The sequence below is a fragment of the Chiloscyllium plagiosum genome, chromosome 16 (genome assembly GCF_004010195.1).
Source record: "Chiloscyllium plagiosum isolate BGI_BamShark_2017 chromosome 16, ASM401019v2, whole genome shotgun sequence".
Classification (NCBI taxonomy): Eukaryota; Metazoa; Chordata; class Chondrichthyes; order Orectolobiformes; family Hemiscylliidae; genus Chiloscyllium; species Chiloscyllium plagiosum.
The window spans coordinates 24,447,942-24,473,651 of NC_057725.1; the positions used below are offsets into that span (position 1 = coordinate 24,447,942).

At 37.7% G+C, this 25,710-nt stretch overlaps 1 protein-coding gene across 3 annotated transcripts in view; it reads left to right on the forward strand.

Annotated features, from left to right (window-relative positions):
• The window catches only part of LOC122557702 (doublecortin domain-containing protein 1-like), a 544,701-nt gene that overhangs the window by 56,453 nt on the left and 462,538 nt on the right, over positions 1-25,710 (forward strand). For all 3 annotated transcript variants that reach the window (XM_043705576.1, XM_043705578.1, XM_043705577.1), the window contains 2 exons: positions 17,462-17,704; positions 22,955-23,114. In XM_043705576.1, the coding sequence (XP_043561511.1) occupies positions 17,462-17,704; positions 22,955-23,114 (403 nt within the window). The remainder of the gene's footprint in view (positions 1-17,461; positions 17,705-22,954; positions 23,115-25,710) is intronic.

A 25,710-nucleotide genomic window follows, 5' to 3' on the forward strand; every position in this document is an offset into this window, starting at 1 on the left:
TGAAGGACCAATGGACTGAAAAAGAGAATGAGATGTGAAAAGGAAATAGTTAGTTAGAAAGGAAGGAAAACAAATAATCAAAGGAGGAAAAGGCAAGGCGAATAAAGAAGCGGGAATGAATGAAGAAAAAGAGAGACAGTGGGAATAAAAGGCACAATGGATGGAACAAGTGAGATAGAGAGATAAGGGGAAAAGCAGTAAAAATGAGTGAGATAAATGAGAAAGGAATGAATGATAAAAATGGGGCAATATTAGCAAGGTGGGATTAAATTGTAAATGGGGAAAGAAACATGGAATATCTAGGAAAAGAAGGTGAAAAGGGAAGACAACTTGTAAGAAAGGGAATCAAAACTAGAAATACAATACATATTGTATATCAACAGTCACGTTTAAGAGCTGTGTTCAACCATTTTTTTTGTTGTATGCTTGTATATCCAGTGAGAGTATTTTTCTTTTTACTTCCTTTTTTTCTTCTGTCTTTTTATTCTGTAATATTTGGAAAATTTGATACTTGGAAGTTTTGTTGCCTGATTTTGACTTCATGACAAAGTAACACTCATTGCCCAGCCCTAATTGCCCTTGAACATTTCAGGTTTTGAGGAGAGGTCACTGAAATGTTAACTCTGATTTTCCTCCACAGATTCTGACAGACCTGCTGAGCCTTTCCAGCAATTTTTGTTGTTGCCCTGAAATACTCAGTGGCTTGATTGGCCACTTTTTGCAAGTTCCTTTAGGTCATAAATGATTCAATTTGTTTTTGTACCAGCTCACATATTACCCCATTTTATTTAAACTTTTTTCTGAGCAACCTCTTCAGAGATGTTACACAGCTCTGGAGCAGATGGAATTTGAACAAGGGCCTCCCAGTGCAGAGATAAGAACACTACCACTGTGCCACAAGAGGGCCCCTTAGCTCTTTAGCTCACATATTTCCTCTGTTTCTCTCCTTTTGCAGATGAGGTTAGATCTGCTGGGTTTCTCCAACGTTTACTGTTTGTTTCATGTTATGACACACCACTAGAGCAGATAGGACTTGAACCTGGGCCTCCGAGCCCAGAGGTTTAGACATTACTACTGTGCCACAAGAATCTCTAGCTCACATATTGCCACTTTAACAGAGTGCAGCTGTCAACAATTTTAACAATGCCTCATAAATATTGTTATATTACTAATGGTGGTTATTAGTTTAAAAAAGCTAAATACTATTGTTGTGAGCTCGCACTATTTAGACTGCATTGAGTTCTACTCAGGGACAAATAACAGATTATCCATATCCATGTCAAACATTAATCCCAGTTGAACATGTAATGATAAAACTTTGCATTTCAACCTTTGCATACAAATATAGGTTCTAGTTGAGAAATTGTCTGGTCTTAATTCAAGGTGGTGGTGGTGGTGTACAAAGCTTCACCCCTTGCAATCAGTACAGTTTTGAAAAGCAGATTTGAAATATACAAATCCAGCAGCTTTTACTTTCTTGCTGTATTGATGTGGTGCTACTCCATTCTTTCAATACTTAAATTCATCTCCTAAAATGGAATAATACAGAAGAAAGAAACAATTTGCATGTGTATCGCACCTTTCACAACCTCCAGCTGTCCCCAAATGCTTTACAGCCAATTAAGACATTTTGAAGTGTATTTGTTACTTTAATGGAGGAAACATGGTTGTCAATGTGCATAAGGCAAGATCCCATAAACAGCAATGAGATAATGATCAGTTTTAGGGGTGTTCGTTAAAACATAAACTTCAACACAAACTACAGGGAGATCTCCGTTGTTATAATTTGAAATACTGTAATGTTATGGAATTTTTTTCTTCCATCAGACTAAGCATGTGAAACCCTAGTTTAAAAATTCATCTGAAACATAGTAGCTTCAACACTGCTTCACTGGAACTGATAGTATAGATTTTAATCTCACATCTCTGGAGATTCACTTAAACTTACAATCTTCTGACTTAAAGATGCTGCTGAACCACAACTGACACAATTTGGATAAGCAACTTCAGACATATTACATTGGGTAAAATTAAAATACTGCAGATGCTGGAGATCTGAAATGAAAACAGAGTGTTGAAAAACCTCAGGCCTGCAGAATCAGTTGAGAAAGGAACAACACAGTGGTTAGCACTGCTGCTTCACAGCGCCAGAGACCTGGGTTCAATTCCCGCCTTAGGCGACTGACTGTGTGGAGTTTGCACATTCTCCCCGTGTCTGCATGGGTTTCCTCCGGGTGCTCCGGTTTCCTCCCACAGTCCAAAGATGTGCAAGTTAGGTGAATTGGCCATGCTAAATTGCCCGTAGTGTTAGGTGCAGGGGTATATGTAGGGGAATGGGTCTGGGTGGGTGCGCTTCGGCTGGTCGGTGTGGACTTTTTGGGCCGAAGGGCCTGTTCCACACTGTAAGTAATCTAATGACTTCTTTGGAACTCTCTTTTATCTTTGTGGCTTGATTATTTGGATTGCAGGAGGCCAACATGCATACACTGTAACTTAGAGAGCTGATGCCTGTACACAGTTCTTCTTCAGGCAGGCAGAAGTGTGTACTGAAGATGCTGGAGATTAGAATCAAGATTAGAATGGTGCTGGAAAAGCACAGCAGGTCAGGCAGTATCCAAGGAGTAGGAAAATTGACGTTTCCCGAAACATCAGACATAAAACACCTTCAGTTCTCTTACCTTGTGGAGAAATTCCTAAATATCTGCCCTCATTGAAAGGCTGTTGATGTCAAATAAGTATGATTTAAAGCTAGAAGACAAGGGTTCAGATCAAGTATACATCAGATCAACCAGCAAATGTCCCACTATTGTTCACAGTTTTAGATGCCGGCTGTCAAATTGCCTGCAATTTAAAAAATTTAATGTTGCCTGGAATTAAGAAAAACATTATGCTTTTAGAACATTATCATGCCAAATATTAGCCATTTGTGGATACCTTTCTCAATACTTCATTTTTAATGAAAGAATCAGGAAAACATTATATATGCATTATAATAAAACTTACAGACTTAGTGGATTTCCAGCAATTGAATACAATTTTTTCTGCTGTTGTAAATTGTTTTATTCAAAGGATGTACAGGAAATTCATTGACCGTGAATTCTAAGACTCCAAGATAAGCAGACAGATAGAAATCTTTTAAAGTTCCTGTTGTGTTGGCTCTGACTTCAATGGAAGGCAGACGTAACAAACTGTTACCTGGGCCAATTCTACTGTGACCTGACTGATTCAACTGGACATTGATGACTGGCATATGCCTGAAAAGCTGTCCCCAGGGATTCCAACAATGTCACAAGTACTGAGAGTGGGTGCTGCAGCCTGCCTCAGTGCTGCTGGCAAAGCTGTGCACTCTTCAAGGATACATGAAAAGCATGAAAATGCTTAATCAAAGTTCAATCTTTTTAGCCTGTGGCAAGGAAAACTCATGCTGATTATTAATGGCAAGAAAAGTAACTTATGGCTGGCATATAGAAGCAAAATGTTATTATGTTTTATGATTTTAGACTCTTTAATTTTGTACTTTCCTATCCTTCCAAACCACCCCTCTCAATTTACCTCTGTGTAAAGTGTTAATATCGAATGCTGCCAGGACATGCGTAATGTTGTTAATAGCAAGATAAAAGTCCAATCACAGAAGATTGTTCCACTTCAACTCTGTGAATTTCTAATTCCAAATAAACTAACCTTATTGCTTCTATAAGTGAGATAGACAGATTAGTACAACAATGCTAAATTGTGGACACTTCTGTATTTTGCATCAATGGCCACTGGTAACTGGGTTTGATATTGTTCACATTCATTGTCCATAGCCTTGGGGCCAGTGCAAAAATAGCACTTGAACTCATCAACCTAAACAGGCTTTAAACTTAGTCTCCAGGGGTGAAAGAACATTACTTTAACTTACTCAGCACTCACTCTATTATAACATAAAAGCAGACAGTCTCTTTTGTTTAGATTTTCAAAAAGAATTTTCTTTTTTTTTAAGAAGGAATGCAGGAATATTGCAAGTTGTAACCATATATTTACTTGCATTTTCCGAGTGATAAGCTTGATGAGTCAAGTTATTTTTATTGCAATGTTGTAGAGCACAAATTAGATAACCTATTTGGAATAAATGAATAAATTGACTAATTCAGAAAAAACTTGAAAGGTTTGGTACCATGATTTATGATTTTTCACATATCCATAGATATTAGTAGTTCTATCCAATAGTGATATTATTCATTGTTTATTTCTAACAAGTAGGGCAGCATAGTGGCTCAGTGGTTAGCACTGCTCATCACAGCACTAGGGACCCGAGTTTGATTCTATCCTCGGGTGACTATGTGGAAATTGCACATTCTCCCCATGTCTGTTTGATTTCCTCTACATGCTCTGGTTTCCACTCACAGTTCAAAGATGTGCAGGTTAGATGGATTAACCATACTAAATTGTCGATAGTGTCTGGGGATGTGCAGGCTCGGTGTATTAGCATGGGAAATGCAGGGTTACAGGAATAGGGTAGGAGGTGTGAGTCTGGATGGGATGCTCTTCAAAGGAGCTATGTGGACTTGATGGACCAAATGGCCTACTCCCACACTGTAGGGATTTTATGATTCTAAATCTAGACATGACAGAGGGCCAGGCCATTCATACATTTATGATTCTACAAATAAGAAGTGTAGTTAGAAGCAAATAAAACTGCAGGCTGGATTTCAAGAACTTTTAGCTGATTTGACCTTACACTCTGGAATTCACTTCTGGAATCCTGTCTGCTTTGATGTTCCTCTTCCCCTTTTACGAATTTATGCCACCTCTTGCGCTTTCCTTTGGTTATTGCTTTTAACTTTCCTTCTTCTTGGCTTTGGCCCCTCCTTCATGTAGCATATTGGAATATTCACCCTGTGAATGTGCTAAGTTTTAAAGAAACTGTTTCTTGGCAATTCACAGAAGAAACCTACATTGACCTTAGGGAGCGAGGTGGGCAGATGAAAAGATTCATCACTGATGGTTTTTGGAAGAGCTTTAAAGGAAGTGTGTAAAGTGGAGGCATGTAAGAATTCAAGCAGGGAAGAGTAAGGAAGAGAATTCCACGATGTGAACAGGTTGAGTGGGACACTGAGATATCAAAGTTAAAGGAGGAAGAGAGGTGTACGAGAAGCTAGAGTGAGAAGAATAGAGGGGTTTATGAGATACTGGGAAAAGGAGTTATAAAACATCATTCTCATTTGCCCTTTTGTATTCTGGGTGGTAGAGCTTGTCTTTAGATTATTTTCCTAAACCGCCCTTCTGAGGTGGGTGGTCTCTTATGAATCTTTATCACCCAGGAGCACAAGTACTGGAAACTGCATCCTGTTAAGAATTGTGCTAATATGAAAAACTCATTTTCTAAGAATGGACTTCAATCCCTTTTTGTACGGGTATGGTGGCAATGGAAGCACTGATCTGGCATGGCTCTGGAGGAGGTCTTTCTCATCCCTCACATGTTACCTGGCAACACAGGAAGGCAGTATGATGATTCAAATCACTCTGCTACTGTCCCTTCTCCCAGCTGAGTAATTGGATTTGGAGTAAAATGTTATGAAGTGTTTGTCACTGCAAGAGCTGCCAGCCTTGGACTGTGAACCATTTAGGAGTCACTCCAGTTACCACTTCAAATGGTGCGTTTGATGTTGAAGTTTATCGACTCAATTATTTTTTAAAATACTGATGCTTATTTGCAGGGCATGTTTTAGACATAATTCCCTTTGGAATCTTGAAATTTTACAGTTTGAAATTTGCTTTAATTGAAACATTTTAAAATGCTTTCAGTTCTATTTTAACACAATACAACTTGCTGTCATTGCACGAATAGACAACATACTTAATGTATCTGTGTGATTATCTGACTGCAAACATACGGAAACATACACATCGCACAATACTGGTAAGTTAAGGGCATTGTGCAATGTGACATTTCTACATTGTAGATTAAATAGAGAAGGCAAGGTAAATCTAGAAGTTAAATGGGATTTAAGTGAATTGCACAACAGCATTGTGTCAGTTAGAAAGTCAAGAATACTAACACATGGTAATGGATTAGAAGGTTTTTTTGTCTGCAGTTGGTGGATTGTATATTTAAGTAATGCCTGCCCATGCGAATTCTCACAAATAGTTGTAGTGTTGGAAGAAAAAAGAAGAGTATTTGACATGCATGTAATACTTTGGCATCAAGCCGCAGCAAGTCTAAAACCCTGCCAACTGTCATTATCCTTCTGGTAAATTCAGTTCTTATAAACTGTGTGATAGCACAGGACTGCATAGTTCCCATTGAACCAGAGTCTGTCTGAGTAGCAGCATTTTCCACTCTTGAATGGGACTGTTGGCCTCATGGGGATTCATGTCTTAGAATGTAGTAAGTGATTAGATTGGCCCAGATTTTAAAATGCTCCACTGTTCTACTGCTGCTGAAAGACATTTCCTATTCTTCCCCGCCAGCTTTGTCAAAGCAGTGGATTATCTCTGTGGTCTTCTTTGTGGTGTGTAGTCTAACCTAATGCCAGTTTAAAGGCTTGTGATATGTAAGAAAATGTGCTCTCTTTCTCCACATTTCTTTAACCTGAGGATCACATAACTAAGTTGGAACGAAGATAATAGTCTTTATTACATTTATGTTTGTTGAATCAAGATGTTGGGATAAAATTTGATTTGTATTATCATAGTTTATCAATTTTTTAGTATATGTTGTTGTAAAATAAAAGATACAACAAACATAGGGATCAGCTATTGTTACAAACACATGTCCAGTGCAATTACTTCATGCACATCTTTGGAATTGGAAGATATAATGCAATTCTTAAGATTATTCTAACCATTGCCTCAAAATGACTATTGGCAATATTGTTGAAATTTTGTTAATTTTGTTCATAAGCAGTTCCTAGACTGTTGTTGTAATGGAGCCATTAATCTGACTATTTTAAATGATAAGACACTTCTGTTAAAATCACAAACAAATTAAAGTAATAGCATTAAAATAAAGGCTTTTTGTGTAAAATCTGAGAAAGTCCCCATGCAGAAATGGAATACTGAACCAATCAAACCACATGTCACCTTGTTAAATTGCACTCTGTTCTCCTGTCTCATTGTCATTTTCATTTAATATCTCAACTAGTTAAGTTCACAATCCTGTTCTACTCTTAAATATCCTTTTTACCAAGGAGATATCTAATTACTTCTTAAAATAATTTATAGACTTTGCTTTAACAACATCTTGTGGCACAGAATTTCATATTCGAACAACACTCGTATCATGATATTTTTTTTTAGCTTCCCTCTTAATTATTTTTGTGTTTTCTTAAATATGTGCAGTGTTTGCCACTATTTACTCTCACATAACTCTGCATTAACTATAAATGCTTTAACACCAGATATTTCAATATTTATCAATGGTCATTTTTAGGATCTATGTCTTGTTTATAGACCTGAACAAACATATTTAAGGTTATTTTAAAGTTCAGAATAAAGCTTTCTAAACAAAGATATTATTTTCAGTATTTATTTTGCCAACACATTTCCTTGAATCAAGAATAATATATAACATTCATTTTAATATATATTGCATTTGATGTATTAAGAAGGAGAAAGATTTAGTTTAAGTTTAGATTTCTTCTGTTTGTTATGCTGAGATGTTTGGAAGTTTGTTTATTTGCATTTTGATGAGAATTTTACATTATTGAGCTTAAAACATTTTTTAAAAATGGAAAAAAAAACTATTATTGCCTTGTGACAGGGGTCCAGAGGCAGAGATAGAGCTAGAGAGGGAAATATACAGAAAGATAATTAGGCAGTCAGTCTGTGGGTATGCTAAAAAGTAGAGGCTGAACTGTTAAAGGTTTTAGTAAAACAAAGGCGGAAACAAAAGTGCTGGAAACTGAGTTTTGGGAATTAGTGTTTGCACTGAAGTTATAGTTAAAGTAATAGTCAGTTTAGTTTATAGTTTGTTTTAGGTATTTCAGGAAGAAATACCAGATGAAGAAAAATAGCATCCAGTGGATGCACAGAAATTAATTTGAAGGAAAATAATTTTAGTTGTGTCAGGCTGAGTTAGAAACTTTAATGTGAAAATTGTGGGTGATTTTTCACTGAGGTTTGTTTGTAAGAATATTTCTGTAATGAAATACATAATATGATTTGAACCTTTTTTGGTGTTTTGTAATGTGACTTATCCAATTCTTTTGGCCAGTGTAATATTTTTTTTTCTTGTTTAATAAATATTTTATTTATTGTGTTTAAAGTACTTTGAAAGCCTGTTTTCCGTAACTGACCTCCATGGTTAAAAGCTAGGTTTTATTGACTTGTCCGGTATTAATATCAACTGGAATCATAATGAATTGGGACTTACTGCTGGGTTAAATTCTTTGATTCAGTGAATTCTGTGGTCTGTGAATCTTGAAGTGCAAGGAGGTACTGGACATAGGAACAGAAGATTTGCTGTGAAGTATATTATATGGTTTGAATTTTAAAATATCTTGGACTGTTGCTAAGACTTTTGTAGGAGTGAGAAATGTAACAGTGAATTATTTTAATTATTTGACTAAGGCTCTTCTGAGAAAGTTAGCGCATAAGTTGAAGGTAGAAATAAAAGATCTTGAGTATTCCTGCAGGTGATGGAATTTGAATAAAGTAAAAATCTGAAATTAAGAGATTAATGATGACCATGAAACCATTGTCAATTGATGGAAAAACCCATCTGCTTCACTCACTTCTTTTAGGGAAGGAAACTGCATTCTTACCAGGTTTGGCCAACATGTGACTTCAGACCCAAAGCAACGTATTTAACTCTTATTCGTCCTCTGGGCAATTAAGACTGAGCAATAAATGCTGGCCTAGCCAGTGATGTCCACACCTTGTAAATGAGTAAAATGTATTACCCATCATTTAAAGCAAATGTCTCCCCTTTTTAAGCACTAGGTTAACTTTCAAATTTAAGTGCAATCCGATCAGCCAAAAGAAAATATAGGATAAATAGTTCATTGTTAGTGCTGTATGAATCCAAAACAAACACATATATTTATTCATTGGTCTTCTACTTACTTAGTCTCAATCATATGTTACGCATATGATTGCACATTATTTGTCAGTGCCTTGAAGCATGAGTTGTAGTTTGACTCTGCTAGTTCGTATAACATTCCATCAAGTGGGGATCTGAGAGGCAGGTGCAATAATTGGACTTGTTTATCTTCATGTGGGAAAACGCTGTTTCAAAGACTTGAATTTACAATCTTAACAATGACTTCATTACATGAGAAAGGTCCATAGCTTTACTTGTCATACTTGCTGGTTGATTATATAATAGTTATTGACAAAAGGTCATTTCTGCAATATTCAATAAAACTCGCGTTTGTGCAGACTGTGGCAGGGGCACTGTCATTTGTGATGGAAACTAGTTTCTTGGTTGGAATGTTTCTCTCAAGCACATATCTTTTGACTTTGTTGTAGATATCCTCAGTCCTTGTTCTCTCTTTAAGTGGTAAATGGGTGTGAAATGTAATGATAATTGTTATGATTGAATTGCAGCAAGAAGCATTCACAGTCCTTCAGGTTTGTATCTAAGATAGTGCCATTGTAAAAAGCCATTGTAAAAACTTTCACCATGCTCCTATACTTCTGTTCTGGAAGTACAAGTGGCAATAAAGGATATTCTATTCTATCTTTTCTAGGTTCCACTATAGTTGTTGAAAGACATCTTTGGATAAAGCTTTCACTCATCTTGCTATTGTGGAAGCACCTAACGGTGTGCTCTGGATTGCTGTTATTATTTCTCTTTTGTCCTTGCATCTCTGAATGAAGAGTCAGCAGCCACAGCTTTTACTTCTTTAATTACTTTGCCATCTGCAAATGATTTTTTGTGTTTTGCCAGGAGATGATAAATGCAAAGTGATGCTTCAGCACAAGCCTTACCTTCTGCTGTTGATTTGGGAAAAAAATACTGTTGAACCTTCATAGTATCTTACAGCTCATCAAGTTCCTTTGCCCATAGATTCATTACCTTCTGAGAAAATAAATTCTTCTTCATCTCTTACTTAAATCAGTGATTGTGTCCTCTTGTATGAGACTTGCCCACAAGTCTCATTCGCCCTGTGAAGTCCTCTAAGAATGTTATATGTTTCACTAAGGTTGCCTTTTATTCTTCTAAATTCCAATTAATGGAGATACACCCTCTTGCTTCATAAGATGGACCCTCCATATCCAGGTTTGACTGAGCGAATCCTCTCCCAACTGTCTCCAATACCTGTTCACAGTATTCTAGGTGTATATGCTTTGTATAATTTTCACAATACTTCCCTATTTTTATACTCCATTGCCTTTGAAATAAAAAGCAGTATTCCATTTTTGTTCCTTCTTACCTGATGAACTTGTAAACTAACCATGTCTTGTGATTTATGCATGAGAACTCTCAATCTTTTTGTGTTGTAGCTTTCTGCAGTCTTTCTCCATTTATATAGAATTCAGCTCTTCTATTCTTCCTGCCAAAGTGCCTAACTTTATATTTCCCACATTATCTTCCATCAATAAAGTTCTGTAATACTCTAATATACTGATTTCATCCGTCAATTCCTAGGATATTTCTTGTTTATTTGCTTACATTGCCAACACAATGATAGTCTTTCTGGAGCAAACTGAGACATGATGCATCAAGCTGGCAAAGCCTGTTAGCCATTTATCTCCGTTCACATGACTTCCGGAAGCAAACATCACATAGTGGCATGATGATAGACATGTGTGCAGTGAGGGAATGTGGGTGGGCTGTCAGGGATTCTGCATTTGATCAGTTAATCATGATCTATGTGTTGAGATCATTGATTTAACATTGAATGGAGAGAAAACTGAAAGTAAAGTCTAACAGCTAGAATTAATGAAGAAAAACTGAAAGAACTACAGATGCTATAAATCAGAAATAAAAAAAAGGCTCAGTGACTCTGGGAGCATTTGTGGAGAGAAATCAGAGTTAACATTTCAGGCCAGTGATCCTTCTTCAGAACAGTAGATCAATTGTGGTTGAGCAAAGGAGTGAAAAGTTATCAAGGCTCGGCAGGAATGCTGATTTCAGGTAAAGGATCAGATCAGCCCTGACCTCATTGAATGGTGGAGGAGGCTCTGAGGAAAGGTTGCCAAACCTGAAACATAAACTCAGATTTCTCTCCATAGATGTTGCCTGACCAGCTGAGTTTTTCCAACAATTTTCTGTTTGTGTTTTAGAATTAATAAAGGTTCAGATGTAAATGAAAACAAAAACCTGAATTGGAGGAAAAAGAAAGTCTCAGGATAGTCAAGAAAACTTTCCCTCAGTTATTGCTGAAAAGAATCAGATCAGTGGAGGTTCAGAATATTTTATTTCAAAGGGACTAATATTTCCTTATTGTTCTAATGCATAAGGCAAACCAATAAAGATATTGAGAGATACTGGATTAAGGTAGTGTTGCTGCTGAGTGATGGTATGATTTATCATCTAGGGAGGTTAATGAAAGAAAAGAAGTGCATCCGTTGATAGTCAGTCATTAGGTCAGTTCAGTTATATAGAGTTGAATTAAATTTAAATAGTAAGTGAAGCCATTGTGGTTGGAGTAGTGTCACAAATTCATATTGAATGAATTCATTTCATCCTGGGGAATAACCTGCCATGTTCAAAAATATAAGCCTCACTGACTGTATTGAAACAACCATTGAAAGTAAAAGAAAAATATCCCAGATTATTTCCTGATAGTATTGTGACTAGATCTCAGGCTCATAGAATTAGATAGGAAAGGGGGAAAGCTGTGAGAATGAGACTAACATGTTTGTCCACTTTCTTCATCAGAAATGTAACAGAATTGAGATCTATATCAGAAAACCAAATCAAAGCCAATATCTGGATATTATTACTTCAAAGACAAAGTGACAATTGGGAAGTGTAGACCATCTCAAATCTCAACCAGTGAGGAATGGGCCATAGTCCATCAAGTAGTAGTTCTATCTAGATATCATAACAAAAGTTTACGATGGCACATGATATTCCAATAGCTGACCACTTAGGTATTAGAAAACTGCAAGATAAAATGTTAAGGTACATTATTTGCCAGTGTTACATAATGATATGGACATATTTTGCCAGACATGCCAGACAGCTGTATTAGGTATTAGGAAACATCAATTATAACTAAATCCATCTCCTTAATTCTGATGCCAGTTTTTGAGGACTCACTTTGTACATTCTTTATATCTTATAGTTGTGGTAATGCTACCTAAAACTAGAAGTTGGAATCACTAACTTTTAACAATTATTAATGTTCCAGCAAGATTTCCTGAGGTAGTGCCTTTTGATAGCGTTATAGCAAAAATACTGGAGGAAAATTACTTTTTTTTAACTAGATATGATTTACCGAAAGAAGTACAATCAGATCAAGGTTTAGTTTTAAATTGTAAGATAAAATTATCTCTGAGCTTCAAAATGAAGGCTTGAAGGGCTGAAGTTGATTATGTGCTAGTTTGAGATCAGCTATCATAATATAATGGCTTGCCAATGGTGGACAAAGTGTGAAGGAGAATGCTGTTCATGCAGTATTTAATGAGATGTTGGTGAAGGCACATGAAAATGAAGCCTCGCACCTGCCAAGTAACTGATTTGCCTTTCAATTAAGGAATTGTTAGTGCCTAGTTTCTTATGAGAGAAGGGAGAATTGCAAGACAAACATAATTGAGGTGAGTTGGTGTATCAAGGAGGTGCAAGTGTTTGAAAATAAGGTGCAGTCACCTATCAGGAAGATTCTGATCATTAGTGTTGAAACCATAGGAAAAATTAGAATGGATAATGTCTGTCAGTTGCCTATAGTGCCAAAACTTTGAGCTTTGGCATTTTTACCTGCCATGTTTTTCAGTTTTTCATTTTCTTTGAAAACAACTATTGCAAAGGTAGTGGTAGAGATGTTAATCTAGTTGTTTGCTTAATAAGGAATACTGATGGACATTAGTTCATTCAAGTTTTTAATATTATGTCTAAAATCTTTCAGGATGTATGAGTAGACTAGGTATAATACAATTAAATTTTACCTACTAGGCACAAAAAGCTTTAGAAGGGTACCATCAAATCATCAAACAGGGCTTACTGTTATGAATATCTTCATGCTTGGGGGAAAAAGGCTGAAATTTCTTTATTTGCCTCCCATAATTGATAGAACATAGAACATTACAAAGCAGTTCAGGCCCTTCAGCCCTCAATGTTGTGCCAACCTGTGGAACCAATCTGAAGTTCTAACCTGCACTATTCCATTCTTGTCCATATGCCTATCCAATGACCATTTAAATACTTTAAAGTTGGCGGGTCACACATCAAATGTGTCTACTGGGCTTAATCCTTTACAGTTAGTTTACAGGCATGAGATATGAAATTCTCTAAATCTAATCAAAGAAATACTTGTAGGACATAAGGCTGAATCCTTCATGTGAGCCTATGTATCTGTGTTCGAGAAGCAGCTCACAGGAACTTGCAATGTAGTTCAACAACACCTTAGGGCATTGCAAACAGAGTTTGGCTGTTAAGTATGCCAAATCCTGAATATTTCAACAAGGTGATGAGATCTTAGTATTACTGCCTTTATAGGCTGAACCACAGAACAGTTCAATAAAAAGGTTAGGCAAAGTAAACTATTTGATTAACACACATCACCTGAGAAAGATTCAGCTCTGTCATTTGAACATTTTTTGGCTTAAAACATGCTCTTCTGCTCAGCAGAGAACATTCTTGATTCTATATGCCATTGAGAGATTCTGGCATTTTTCATCCTTTTTAATCTGAGCTTCTTCATGACCTATCTTTTTCATTTAGATGAGAATTCACCTGGACCTTGAATTTTTTGTATTATGCACTTGATATGGTCTGATAGCACTAAAACAGTGACTCCAGTATCTAATTTAAATTTAGTGGGATGTCCATTTACTTCTGGTTTAACACTCCAGTGTTTGTTCTCATTGTTAATTTGTCCTAAGAAAGTTTTTTTTCCCTGTTCCTGTGGTTTTCCGACTCCTACAAATGTGGCATTGCTTTAAATATATGTTCCTTTGACTGTCTGTCATCTGCATTTTAAAACAACAGGTTGTTTTAAAATGGCCAACTTTTACATAGTTGTGGCATATTTCCCTCTCTGCTGAGCATTCTTCATGTTTGTGTGGCTTGTTTCCACAACACCAGGGACTTTTCAGGATGGCGGTTGGCATATATTCTCCGTGTTAGTGAATTGAGATTTTTGTGTGTACTTTTCCCTTTGTAACCTACAAACTGACTCACTACTTATCTTTTATCTGTGGTTCATCAATGTCTACTTAAATAAATACCGAGTTCTTTTACTGGGGTTGTAACTGAATACTGCTTTTGTAAATGTTAAATCTTCCTTGGATTTCAATAAGTCTGATCTGCAACTTCAATCATAGTTGGTAGTGAAACAGTTTGAATTACAACCCTTCATAAGTGCAGTATTTTGCCAGCTGTAAAAATCACAGTTGAACAAATTTATGTTTCTCCCTTTATTTCCTTCTATTAAAACACACATGTTCAGTAATTAGCCTTTGGCAAGCATTGAAGTATATGCTGACACCCGGATACAACTTTATACAATGCTATATTTATATATTGTTATTTTTATCAACACTTACTAAGACATAGTTAATGATTGCACCCATAACAAAAAGTAATGCACTGACCTGTTTTCTCTGGCTTTTATTTTTAAATATTAGAGCTGTTTTGTGCCTGGTGAATCTTACTTTTCATAGAATAGAATCCCAACAATGTGGAAACAGGCCCTCCAGCCCAACAAGTCCACACTGACCCTCCGAAGAGCAACCAACCCAGACCCAACCCACATTTACCCCTGACTAATGAACCTAACCTACACCTTCCTGATCACTATGGACAATTTAGCATGGCCAATTCACCTAAACTGCACATCTTTGGACTGTGGGAGGAAACTGGAACACCCAGAGGAAACACATGCAGACACAGGGCGAATGTGCAAACTCCACACAGACAGTTGCCTGAGGTTGGAATCAAATTCAGGTCCCTGGCGCTGTGAGGCAGCAGTGCTAACCACTGAGCCACCATGCTGCCCAAATCTTATGCTGTAACCTCAACCGGTGCACGAATTGAATCCACACTGCTGGCATCATACTGCATTACAAACCAGTGTCCAACTAACTGAGCGAAAGAGCTGTACACAATTTAGTTGTCCCATTCATGTGCCTGGTGGTATGGACCAAACCAAACCTCTTTGTAAATATATCAAGGAGATAGCCTAAAGTCTAACTTTTGTCTTAGTTAATGGCAAGTGTAAAGTACTGTGTTTCAGATGTAATTTGATTGGTCATGCTACTTGGCTTTAAGCAAAACACACTATATTCAGACTGTTATGTAAAATACAAACGAAAGAAAGAAGCATTGGTTTAACTTTCACTCTATTGAAATATTTTACGAATAATAGATTATTTAACTACTAAAAAAACTGTTCCAATCTCGTACCTTCCCAGAGATGCATTGTTGGCAAAGGTGAAGTCAGTAAAACGGGTTATCTCACATGTGATTCTGCCAGCAGAAAGAGAACCCAACTTTTAGCTGAAACCGTGAGAAAATTCTGGTAGAGAGAGAAAGAGAGAGAGAGAGAAACAATTTCCACACTAACTACTTAAAGCTAACCTAAAACCCTTGGTTCTGTGGGGATCTGTCTCCACCCATTCATATGACTTCTATTGTTCCAACTTTTAAAAAAATCCCAAGGCCTCACAAGCTGTTTACTTTCTTGGTTTAAAACAGACAGCTTGATACTTCAGTCCCAACCTCTCTTCATAAAATAAAACCAGGACAAAATACTCTTCTTAAAATCATAATATCATCATGCTAGTGTGGTCTCTTGATGGCTTTGGAATGTCTACTTGAAACGTAAATCAGCTTCTAAGCAGCCACTAAGCCCTGGAACATTGCTTTGTATGCTCCTGTGTCTGATCCACTGCTCATGGCTTTTGGTCATTGCTGTCTGGTCCCTAGGTCTGTTTTCCAGCTTTCTCTATTGATAAGTCCTTGGAAGTTTTTATAATTAGTTCTATGGACCTTGATATTTACTTCAAACTACTGACTAAGTTGCTTTCTTTTTAACCTCTTCCTCTGCCACCAAGTTTTGTCGTGTGTTTTAGTTCAAGCACTGTTTAGTCTCTCAAAAGCATAACACTTGAGTCCATGGTACTTCCTTCAAGGATCATTTATTAGAAGCTTGATCAATACACATGTTGACTTCACATGAGGTCAGAGCTTCACATGTGGTTCTACTAGCTCTCACTAATTAATCATGTGAATAAGGCAAAAAGGTGTGGATGCTGACAAGCTGAAAGAAAACTGAGGTTACTGGAGAAACTCAGCAGGTCTGGCAGCAACTGTGAAGAAAAATCAGAGTTAATGTTTTGGGTCCAGTGACCCTTCCTCAGAACTGATGGTAGCTTGCAACATGTCAGTTTATATGCAGAAGGTAGGGTGGGGAGAGGGAGTAAGGAGTAAATGATAGGTGGGGATACAGCTCAAAGAGAGACAACAGTTAGACAGACAAAGGAGTGATAACGTTCTGGCTAGGAGGGTGAATAGCTGTGAATGGAGACTGTTAGTGGCTAACTAGGTAGTGTGTAATGGCAGACAATGTGATAATAAGGCCTGGTGTGTGGGTAGGGGGCTATGACATGGGAGAGTTCAGGCCCTAAAATTATTGAACTTAATGTTGAGTCGAGAGGGCTGCAGAGACCCAAGTGGAAAATGAGGTGTTGTTCTTCCAGCTTGCACTGTGTTTCACTGAAACACTACAGCAAACCTCACTCAGAGATGTTGGCCAGGGAATATGATGGTGTGTTAGAGTGGAAGACAACTGGAAGCTCAGGGCCTTTTTGTCAGGCAGAATGTAGATATGCACAGTATTCCAGATGATTCTCATTAGTGCAGTAATGGTGTCCCTTTGCACCAGAAAACCTGGATTCATGTCAGTCTGCACCAGATGCATCACATAGCATGTCTGAATAGACCGGTTAGAAACTTCTATACAGTCGGTTCTGCTATAACGTGTGGTTCTTCAATGCGATTTGGCTTTAACATGATTGAAGAATTTAGACTGTTATTTGTAGAACACGAACTTTCTTGACTTGCATTGGCTATAAGGCGATTCTGGCTCCATTAGTTTAAATGGCGTGGCTATTGAGCAATTTTCTTATAACATGAGATTGCACAAGAACGGAACTATTGCGTTATATCAGAAGTTACTGTACAGTCTGGTGAACTTGCAATCCTTTTCAACGCATCTTAAATTCTGAGGATTATGGAATGAACTTCATGGTATTAGAATGTTCACAACAATTAAATAGGAGTTTCATTGAATCTGGCTAAATAAAGTAGAAAGTTTTTGTTTAAATTTGCAACTGTGAGTTTTTTTATTGTCTTCTTCCTTTTTAGAAAGTGTCGATCACCATACAAGATGACAATCCACATTCGTACACAAAGGGCTAAACCACCTTTGCGGTCTCCAGTTGGATCTCTTCCATGTTCACAGACCAGACGATCAAGATTTCAAAGTTCCATTGAAAGCTGTGGTGTGGTTTCAGACTGCGAGAGCAGCAACTCAATCCATAAAAAGAAAAGCAGCCTTCGATTTCCAAGGATCAAAAGATGTTTGAGTGCTCCCCCTGGATCAGTTAGGTAATTACATCAAGGTTGCTTTAAATTAATTAACCCTTTCTCATTACGTAAAACCAAATCTAGAATAGCTGGTTTCCTCGTTGATACCTCAACATATTGCTCTGGAAAAATATCTTGCAGATAGTACAGGAATTCATCAATCATATTGGCATTGCTAATGTGGCTTGCCCAATCAATATGTGATTTAAGTCACTGATGATTACAGTAGAACCCTAGCTGCATGTTTCTATAATTCCTATTTAACACTATCCCCTATCTTACAACTACTCTTTGGAGATCGATGGACAACTACCGATCTAATGTTTTCTGCACCTTGTTGTTTCTTAGCTCTAACAAGACTACGGCTAATGCCCGAAACGTCGATTCTCCTGTTCCCTAGATGCTGCCTGACCTGCTGTGCTTTTCCAGCAACACATTTCCATCTCTAACAAGACTAATTCTACATTTAGATTTTCTGCATCAGTATCTTATTTTCACAATTGCATTGATTCCATCTTTTCGTAACAACGCACCAGTTCCTTTTCATATCTGTCTGCTCTTTCCAAAGTTTGAATGCAATTAGATGTTCAGTTTCCAACCTTGCCCATCCTGCAGTTACAATCATATCATATCCGTTTGCAACTATTTGCACTATTCATTTTTCTACTTTATTGCAAGTGCTCCATGCATTCCAACATAATGCCTTTAGATTAACTTTTGACATTTTTACACATGTTTTACACAACGACCCTAGTTTCTGCTAGCCCTTGTATCCTTTGCCTTCCACTTTTGCTTTCCAGTTTGATATTGTTCATTTCTATCTTACTTTCCCTGACTCTTGTCTCCCTGCTCAGGTTCTCATCCCTCCTTCCATTCTAACTTAAATTCTCCCCCACATTACTAATAAATACCCCTGTTTGTACATTGGTTTCCTGCTGTGCTATAACCCATTCAGCCTGTATAGATTCCATCTTCCCAAAAATCTGTTCCACTGCCTCAAGAATCTAAATTCCTCTGTTTTACACCATCCTTCCAACTATGCATTCATTTGGTCTGTTCTCCCATTCCTGATCTCACTAACACAGGGAGTAATCCTGAGATTACTACCTTTGAGGACCTGCTTTTTCATTTACTTCCTAACTTCCTATATTCTGGTTGCAAGAATTCATCCCTCTTTTTACCTATCTTGTTGGTACTGACATAGATTAAAACCTCAGGATGTTCTGCCTCCCTCTTCCGAACTTCCTATAGCCGTTCGGTAGCATCCTTGACCCTGACACCAGGGAGATAAATATCATCCTGAGGTCATGTCTATCTGTTCCCTTCATGATCAAATCCCCTATTACAATTGTATTACCAATCTTTCATTCTTACATCACCCTCACCCCATGCACCTGATGCCACAAACTTGGCTCTCACTGCATTCCCCAAGAAACCATCTTCCCCAAAAGTATCCAAAAGAGAAAATCTGTTAGAAAGGGAGACAGCATCAGGAGACACCTGCGCGATCTGGCAGGTGATTTTATTCGGTCTGCCTTCACCCTTTCTGCCTGTCCACTCTTTAACTGTGGTATAACTACTTTGCTGTGTGTGCTATCCAAGTTCCTCAGCCTGTGAAGCAAACCAGCTAGAATTATCCATGCTTCCCAAATTGTACCGTTTTCTTATTAAAATTGTACAATCAAAGTAAATTACATAAAAGTAATAACAGATTGTATCACTCTGAAAGAGAACTGGAATATGTTAATACCTTCAGTTTTTGTATTAAATTATCCACTGTCCTTTAATTCTTCTTTGATGGTGTACATGATCTTGATCTTGCAGTGATTATTTTCCATTTTAGTGATTAAACATCTTGGAAGGTTGACTCATTTGTCCATCCATGGAGCACATCTTCTATTGGAGGGCCTACTTTTTTTTGTCTCTTTGGAGGCTGAAAAACATGTTATATTGCGCCCTGTTTGTTAGCAAGTTAAATTGTCAAAATTACATTTTTGTTTCATTAAACCCAAAGATCCAAAGAAACAAAAAGTAACACAAGAGCCAGATTTCTTAGTGTCTTAAATTATTTCACAGGTTGTATTTATAGGCATTGAGAAAAAAAAAAGCTCTGTGTAGTAACAAGAAACAAAGAACTGCAGATGATAGAAAACTGAAACAAAAACAGAAATTGCTGGAGGGGGATGGTCACTGGACCCAAAATATTGACTCTGATTTATCTCCACAGATCAGTAAGGTTGATGGAAGTATATTTCTCTATTTCAGATGGCAGTTCAGGAGCATCAAGAGGCTGTGAGATCTGGGGAGTTTCTCTAGCAATTTCTATATTGTAATATATAGCCTGAAATGCTATTAAAGTTTGGCTTCAGACAATGATGCATCATAACAATGCAGACATTGGTGGGTCAGTTCCAGATTACCATCAGAATTATGCTGAAGCAGGCTATCCAGTCCAACAAGTCCATGCTGCCATTTTGCCTCATTTGAGGCTGAATAACACATGTTATTTTAAACCCCATAAAATAGAGCTTAAAAAATATAAGAATTAAATTTCCCATGAACAGTAACATAGAAAACTGCTAACATATAATAAAAAAAGATGGGAATGAAATTTCTCTATCCCAGGATATGAAGTGGGCTTATATTGAATCAGGATCTAATTTTGCTCTACATTTAATTGTCCTTTCACTAAAATTTGTACAGCGATCATTCAAATTCTTTTCAGGGACTCATTTCTTAATTTCACTATTTATTTGGTTTAAATTAAAAATGTCAGCATTTTTGAGCCAGTGTAAAATAAAAACTGACACAATTTATAACAGGCTGCCAGTTCACTCCAAGCCCATTTTATGTTGCTGTCGTAGACCTGTTTCACATCTGCTCTGACTATCACAGTACACATCATTTTCCATATAGTTTTTGTTACAGATGCAGGATGATCTCACAGCTGAACTGCCATCTGAAATGGAGAAATATTCTTTCATCAACCTTACAGATCAAACAATAATGGAATTGACTTTTGTTCTTACTGGATCCAACACCATAGTAAAATAAGGCATTTTGCACAAACATATCTGCCTTTACAAACAAACAGTGTGAACTTTGACAACCATTGGCGATCTGTTAATATACATAAAAAAGATAATTTATTTAACACTGAGAGCTTATACACCAAATCTCACTCTTCGTGATAGTTACAAGCGATATTTTTCACGTCATTAACTGGAGTCTGTGTAAAGTTTCCTCTCCAAATGATACACTGTCTGATTTGGAACAATTTTGTTATGCCTTCACTGTCAATGGTACAAAAAACTTAAACTTCCTCTCTGACAACATTATGTACCAACAGCAGATACACTGTTTGATTCAACAAGGTGACTTACTACCAGCTTCTCCAAAGCTATTGGAATTGCAATTTTGAAGAACATTTGTAGCTCAAGTTGTGGATCAGGTTGTAAGTTTGCTCATTGAGCTGGTAGGTTTTTTTCTCTGATGTTTCGCCACCATGCTAGGGATTGTCATAGTCGAACTAGTGTCCGTCCCTCTTTGTCTGTGTGTATGGATACTAGTGATAGTTGGTCATGTCTTTTGGTGGCTAGTTGGTACTCATGTATTTTGGTGGCTAGTCTTCTGCCTATCTGTCCAATGTAATGTTTGCATCACATACAAAATACCCTGCAAGAACTGTAACAAACATTATATTGGACAGGTGGGCAGGACACTAGCCACCAGGATATAAGAGCACCAACTAGCCACCAAAAGACATGACCAACTATCACTCGTATCCATACACACAGATGAAGAGGGACATCAGTTCAACTGGGACAATACATCCATTCCGGGACAGGCTAAACAAAGACACACACGGGAATTCCTAGAGGTCTGGCATTCAAACTGGAACTCCATCAACAAACACATTGATTTGGATCCCATTTACCAACCTTGCAGAAAAAGAACCGGAAGTGATATCACTCACCACAACAGATCAAGCCACATAAATAGCAACTGGGACAGAACACCAGCGCTTCATCGGAAGCTCACTGACGATGTTACCTAACATGGTGACGAAATGTCTGAGAACAAATCTACCAGCTCCACAAGCAAATTTACAGCCTGGCAATTCGATATTGTTCAACATTGCCAACATCCCAGATATTGTATAAACAGTGTCCTTGGATGGACCTCATTGGTTTATGAAATGGCCGAAATTAGCCAGGATTGTCTGAAAGTAGCAGGCCAGAATGGTAGCTAAATATCAAAACCATGCTGAAGAACCCCAATGACTCACTAGTAAAGTCAGCAGTGATCACTATTAATAATCTTATTGAATGAATCAACAAGCCCAAGGGACTGAGTCATGTTTCATAGATTGGAATCAGAATTGTAGAATGCTTATAGCACAGAAGAAGGCTAGTTGGTCCATTTTGCCTCTGTTGACATTTTGATTCAGCAATTTACCTTGTGTCATTCCCCTTCAATCTACCTGCAGATCAGTACATTTTTCCTTTACAGATAATAATTCAGTTCCCCTTTGCATGCCTTGATTGAACAGCCACCATCTTTCTAGATCCTAACCACTTGCTGTATAAAACAAGTTTCCTCATGTCACCATTGCTCCTTTCACTAATTATGTTAAATCTGGGTGCTCTGATTCTTGATTCTTCCAACATTGACCAACAGTGTGAGCAGCTTCTCAATTATGTTAAATCTGGGTTCTCTGATTCTTGATTCTTCCAACATTGACCAACAGTGTGAGCAGCTTCTCCTTAGCTATTCTATCCACTTGCTTCATGATTTTGAATATTTCTTTCAAATGTCCTCTCAATCTTTTCATCTTCAAGGAGAACATTTTGAAACTATCTATTGCACTAGACTGGTATTCCACATCCCTGGAATCATTCTTGTCAAAGATTTCAGCACCGTCACAATGTCTTCAAATCCTCCCTAAAGTGTGAGGTCCAAAATTGGACATAGTACTTCAGTTGAGGTCATACTAATGATCTGTATAGGTTTAACATAACTTCCTCGCTTTTGTGATCCATTATCCTGATTGATGAAGTTGAGGATGCTGTATAATTTATGAACCGTGTCCCAACCTCTACTGCTACTATCAATGTTGCTATGTTCCAAGTTCCTTAATCACTGATTTATAGGAACTTTCCTGTAGATAAAAATTCACTTTGTTTATTGCATTTTACACACACTTTGCTACTCTTGTATCATACCCATTAATGTTGTTTAATAACTTGGATAATTTTCCTCTTTATGCAGGAAGGCACACTCTTCATTATCCTCAAGGCTTCTATCAGGTCACAGAAATAGCAAAGAAAAGCCACTCTTTAAACGTCAGCAGTGGATCATAAAAGTGACGGCTTACAAGAATGGGACAAGTGACGTGTCTGCAAAAATAACAGCATCTAGCATCAAACTGGTAATGGCTAATATATGAGTTTTTTTGTCACACTAGGTACAACAGCACTAAGAACCATTTCTAGTTCCACTTGGTTCTAGTAAGTGGCTTAACAAATTTCATCTTTACGTCTTAAATCCTTAAACCATTTCAGAATTTATTAGGCCACTAAGTAATGCTAATCTTCCTAAAGGCTAAGCAAACCCCTGAGAATATTAATGGAGGCTCCTACTAGTAGAATGAAGAAGTAGAAATGGCATGTCAATGAACTCAGCTGGGGACTAGAGAATGGGCAAAACAAAACCCCTTTTTGTGGATTGATATCTTGTACTCTAAGAATACCTGATGCAAAATTTATTGTTTCTAAGAGTTTAATGTCTGTTATAGGACATCACACAGACTTTGGAGAGTAAGGAGTGGGACACAAGCAAGGGCTACACTTTCAGGCATCACAATAGTTCCTAATCAAAAACATATTCCTTTTGAAGACGTTGTCATAATATCTCATCCCAGAGTCATCACAACTGCTTTCAGTTGCTCACTCCAATCTCCTTCAGAGGTTCACTTTCAGGCTACTGACAGTGAGAGAAATGGATCGATATTAACATACATTTGAATTAAGAGTATAATTGGCCATTTAGCACCACGAGCCTGCTTCACTGTTCAATAAGGTTACTGCTGAACTGACTGTAACCTGAAATCAGCATTCCTGCCTACCCTTGATAATCTTTCATTCGTTTTGCTTAACCACAATCTATCTACCATTCTGAAGAAGGGTCACTGGATCCAAAATATTAATACTGATTTCTCTTTACAGATGCTGCCAGACCTGCTGAGATTTCCAGTAATAAGTAAATGAATAAGAAATGTTTGGAGGGATATGGGCCAAGTGCAGGCAGGTGGGACTAGTTTAGTTTGGGATTATGGTCAGCATGGACTGGTTGGACCGAATGGTCTGTTTCCGTGCCTTATGACTCGATGACTCTATGACTCAATCCGGTTTTTGCTTCTGATTTCCAGCATCCGCAGTTCTTTCAGTTTTTGTTCCCAAATACTCACAACTCTGACAGAATTTTTATTCCACATCTCTGTTTTAAATGGGCAACACGAGTTCGATACTTTCACATAAGAAGAAATATCCTTTCGATATCCACTCTGACATGATTCTTCCTTGGTTTTAATCAGGTCATCTATTTCTCTTCTAAAATCCAGTAGATACAAGCCTACCCTGTGGGCATAAGCCCTTCTTCAGGAATGAGGCTGGTGTGCCAAGCAGGCTGAGATAAAAGGTAGGGGGGAGGGAATTTGGGGGAGGGGTTCTGGGAATACGATAGCTGGAAGGAGGTGAGGGTGAGGGTGATAGCCTACCCCATCTCCGGCCTATCACCCTCACCCTCACCTCCTTCCACCTATCGTATTCCCAGCGCCCCTCCCCCAAATTCCTTCCCCCCTACCTTTTATCTCAGCCCACTTGGCACACCAGCCTCTTTCCTGAAGAAGGCCTTATGCCCGAAACATCAATTCTCCTGCTCCTTGGATGCGGCCTGGCCTGCTGTGTTTTTCCAGCATCACATTTTTCAACTCTGGTCTCCAACATCTGCAGTCCTCACTTTCTCCTATTTGATACAAACCTAGCCTATCCAACCTTTCCTCACAAGTCAGTCCAGATATTAGTCTGTAAAATCTCTGAACTGCCTACAAAGCATTTACGTCCTTCCTTAAATGAGATATCTAATATTGCACACATACTCCAGATGTGGTCTCATCAGTGCTCTGTATAAGTGAGGTATAACATCCTTACTTTGATGTTCCATTTCTTTCATGATAAATGATACAATTCTATTAGCTTTCTTAATTACTGGCTGCTCCTACATACTAATCTTTTATGATTCCTTCACAAAGACAAGATCCTTCTGGAACTCAGAGCTCAGCTAATATGCTTCTTTTTCATTCCTCATGTCCAGCGATTCTCCATTTCCCATGCGATTCTCCATTTACCACATGTTTGCCAATTCACTTAAGCTAACTATATCTTTTTGTAACCTCCTTATGTCCTTTTCACAACTTACTTTCCTACTTACCTTTGCAATTTTCAGCAAATTCAGCAATGGTTCTTTCTATCCTTTCATCTAGGTCACGTTTATACATTGTGAACAGTTGAGATCCTAGCACCAGCCCCTCTGGCACATCACTCATTCTATCTTGCCAATTGAAAAAGACACATTTCTGCCTACTGTCAGCTTCCTGTTAAACAGCCAAGCTTCTTGCCACGCCAATGTGCTACCCCACATCTTGAGCTTTTATTTTTCACAATGACCATTACCTTAAGAAATGCCTTCTATAAATCTAAGTACAATACATCCATCATTTCCCACAGAATAAGTTACTTCCTTAAAGAACTCCAACAGATTGGGGAAGCGTGATTTTCCTTTGACTCTGTCTGATTGCCTTGAGCTTACTCAGCTGGCATGCTCTATACCTTATTTCATAATAGTTTCTAATATTTTCCCTTTGAGAGATGTTAAACTAATTGGTCTCTAGATAACATATGTGCCAGCAACATCTCCAGCAAACATACTGTACATTCTTCAACCAAATAGACATGTCTCAAAATCTA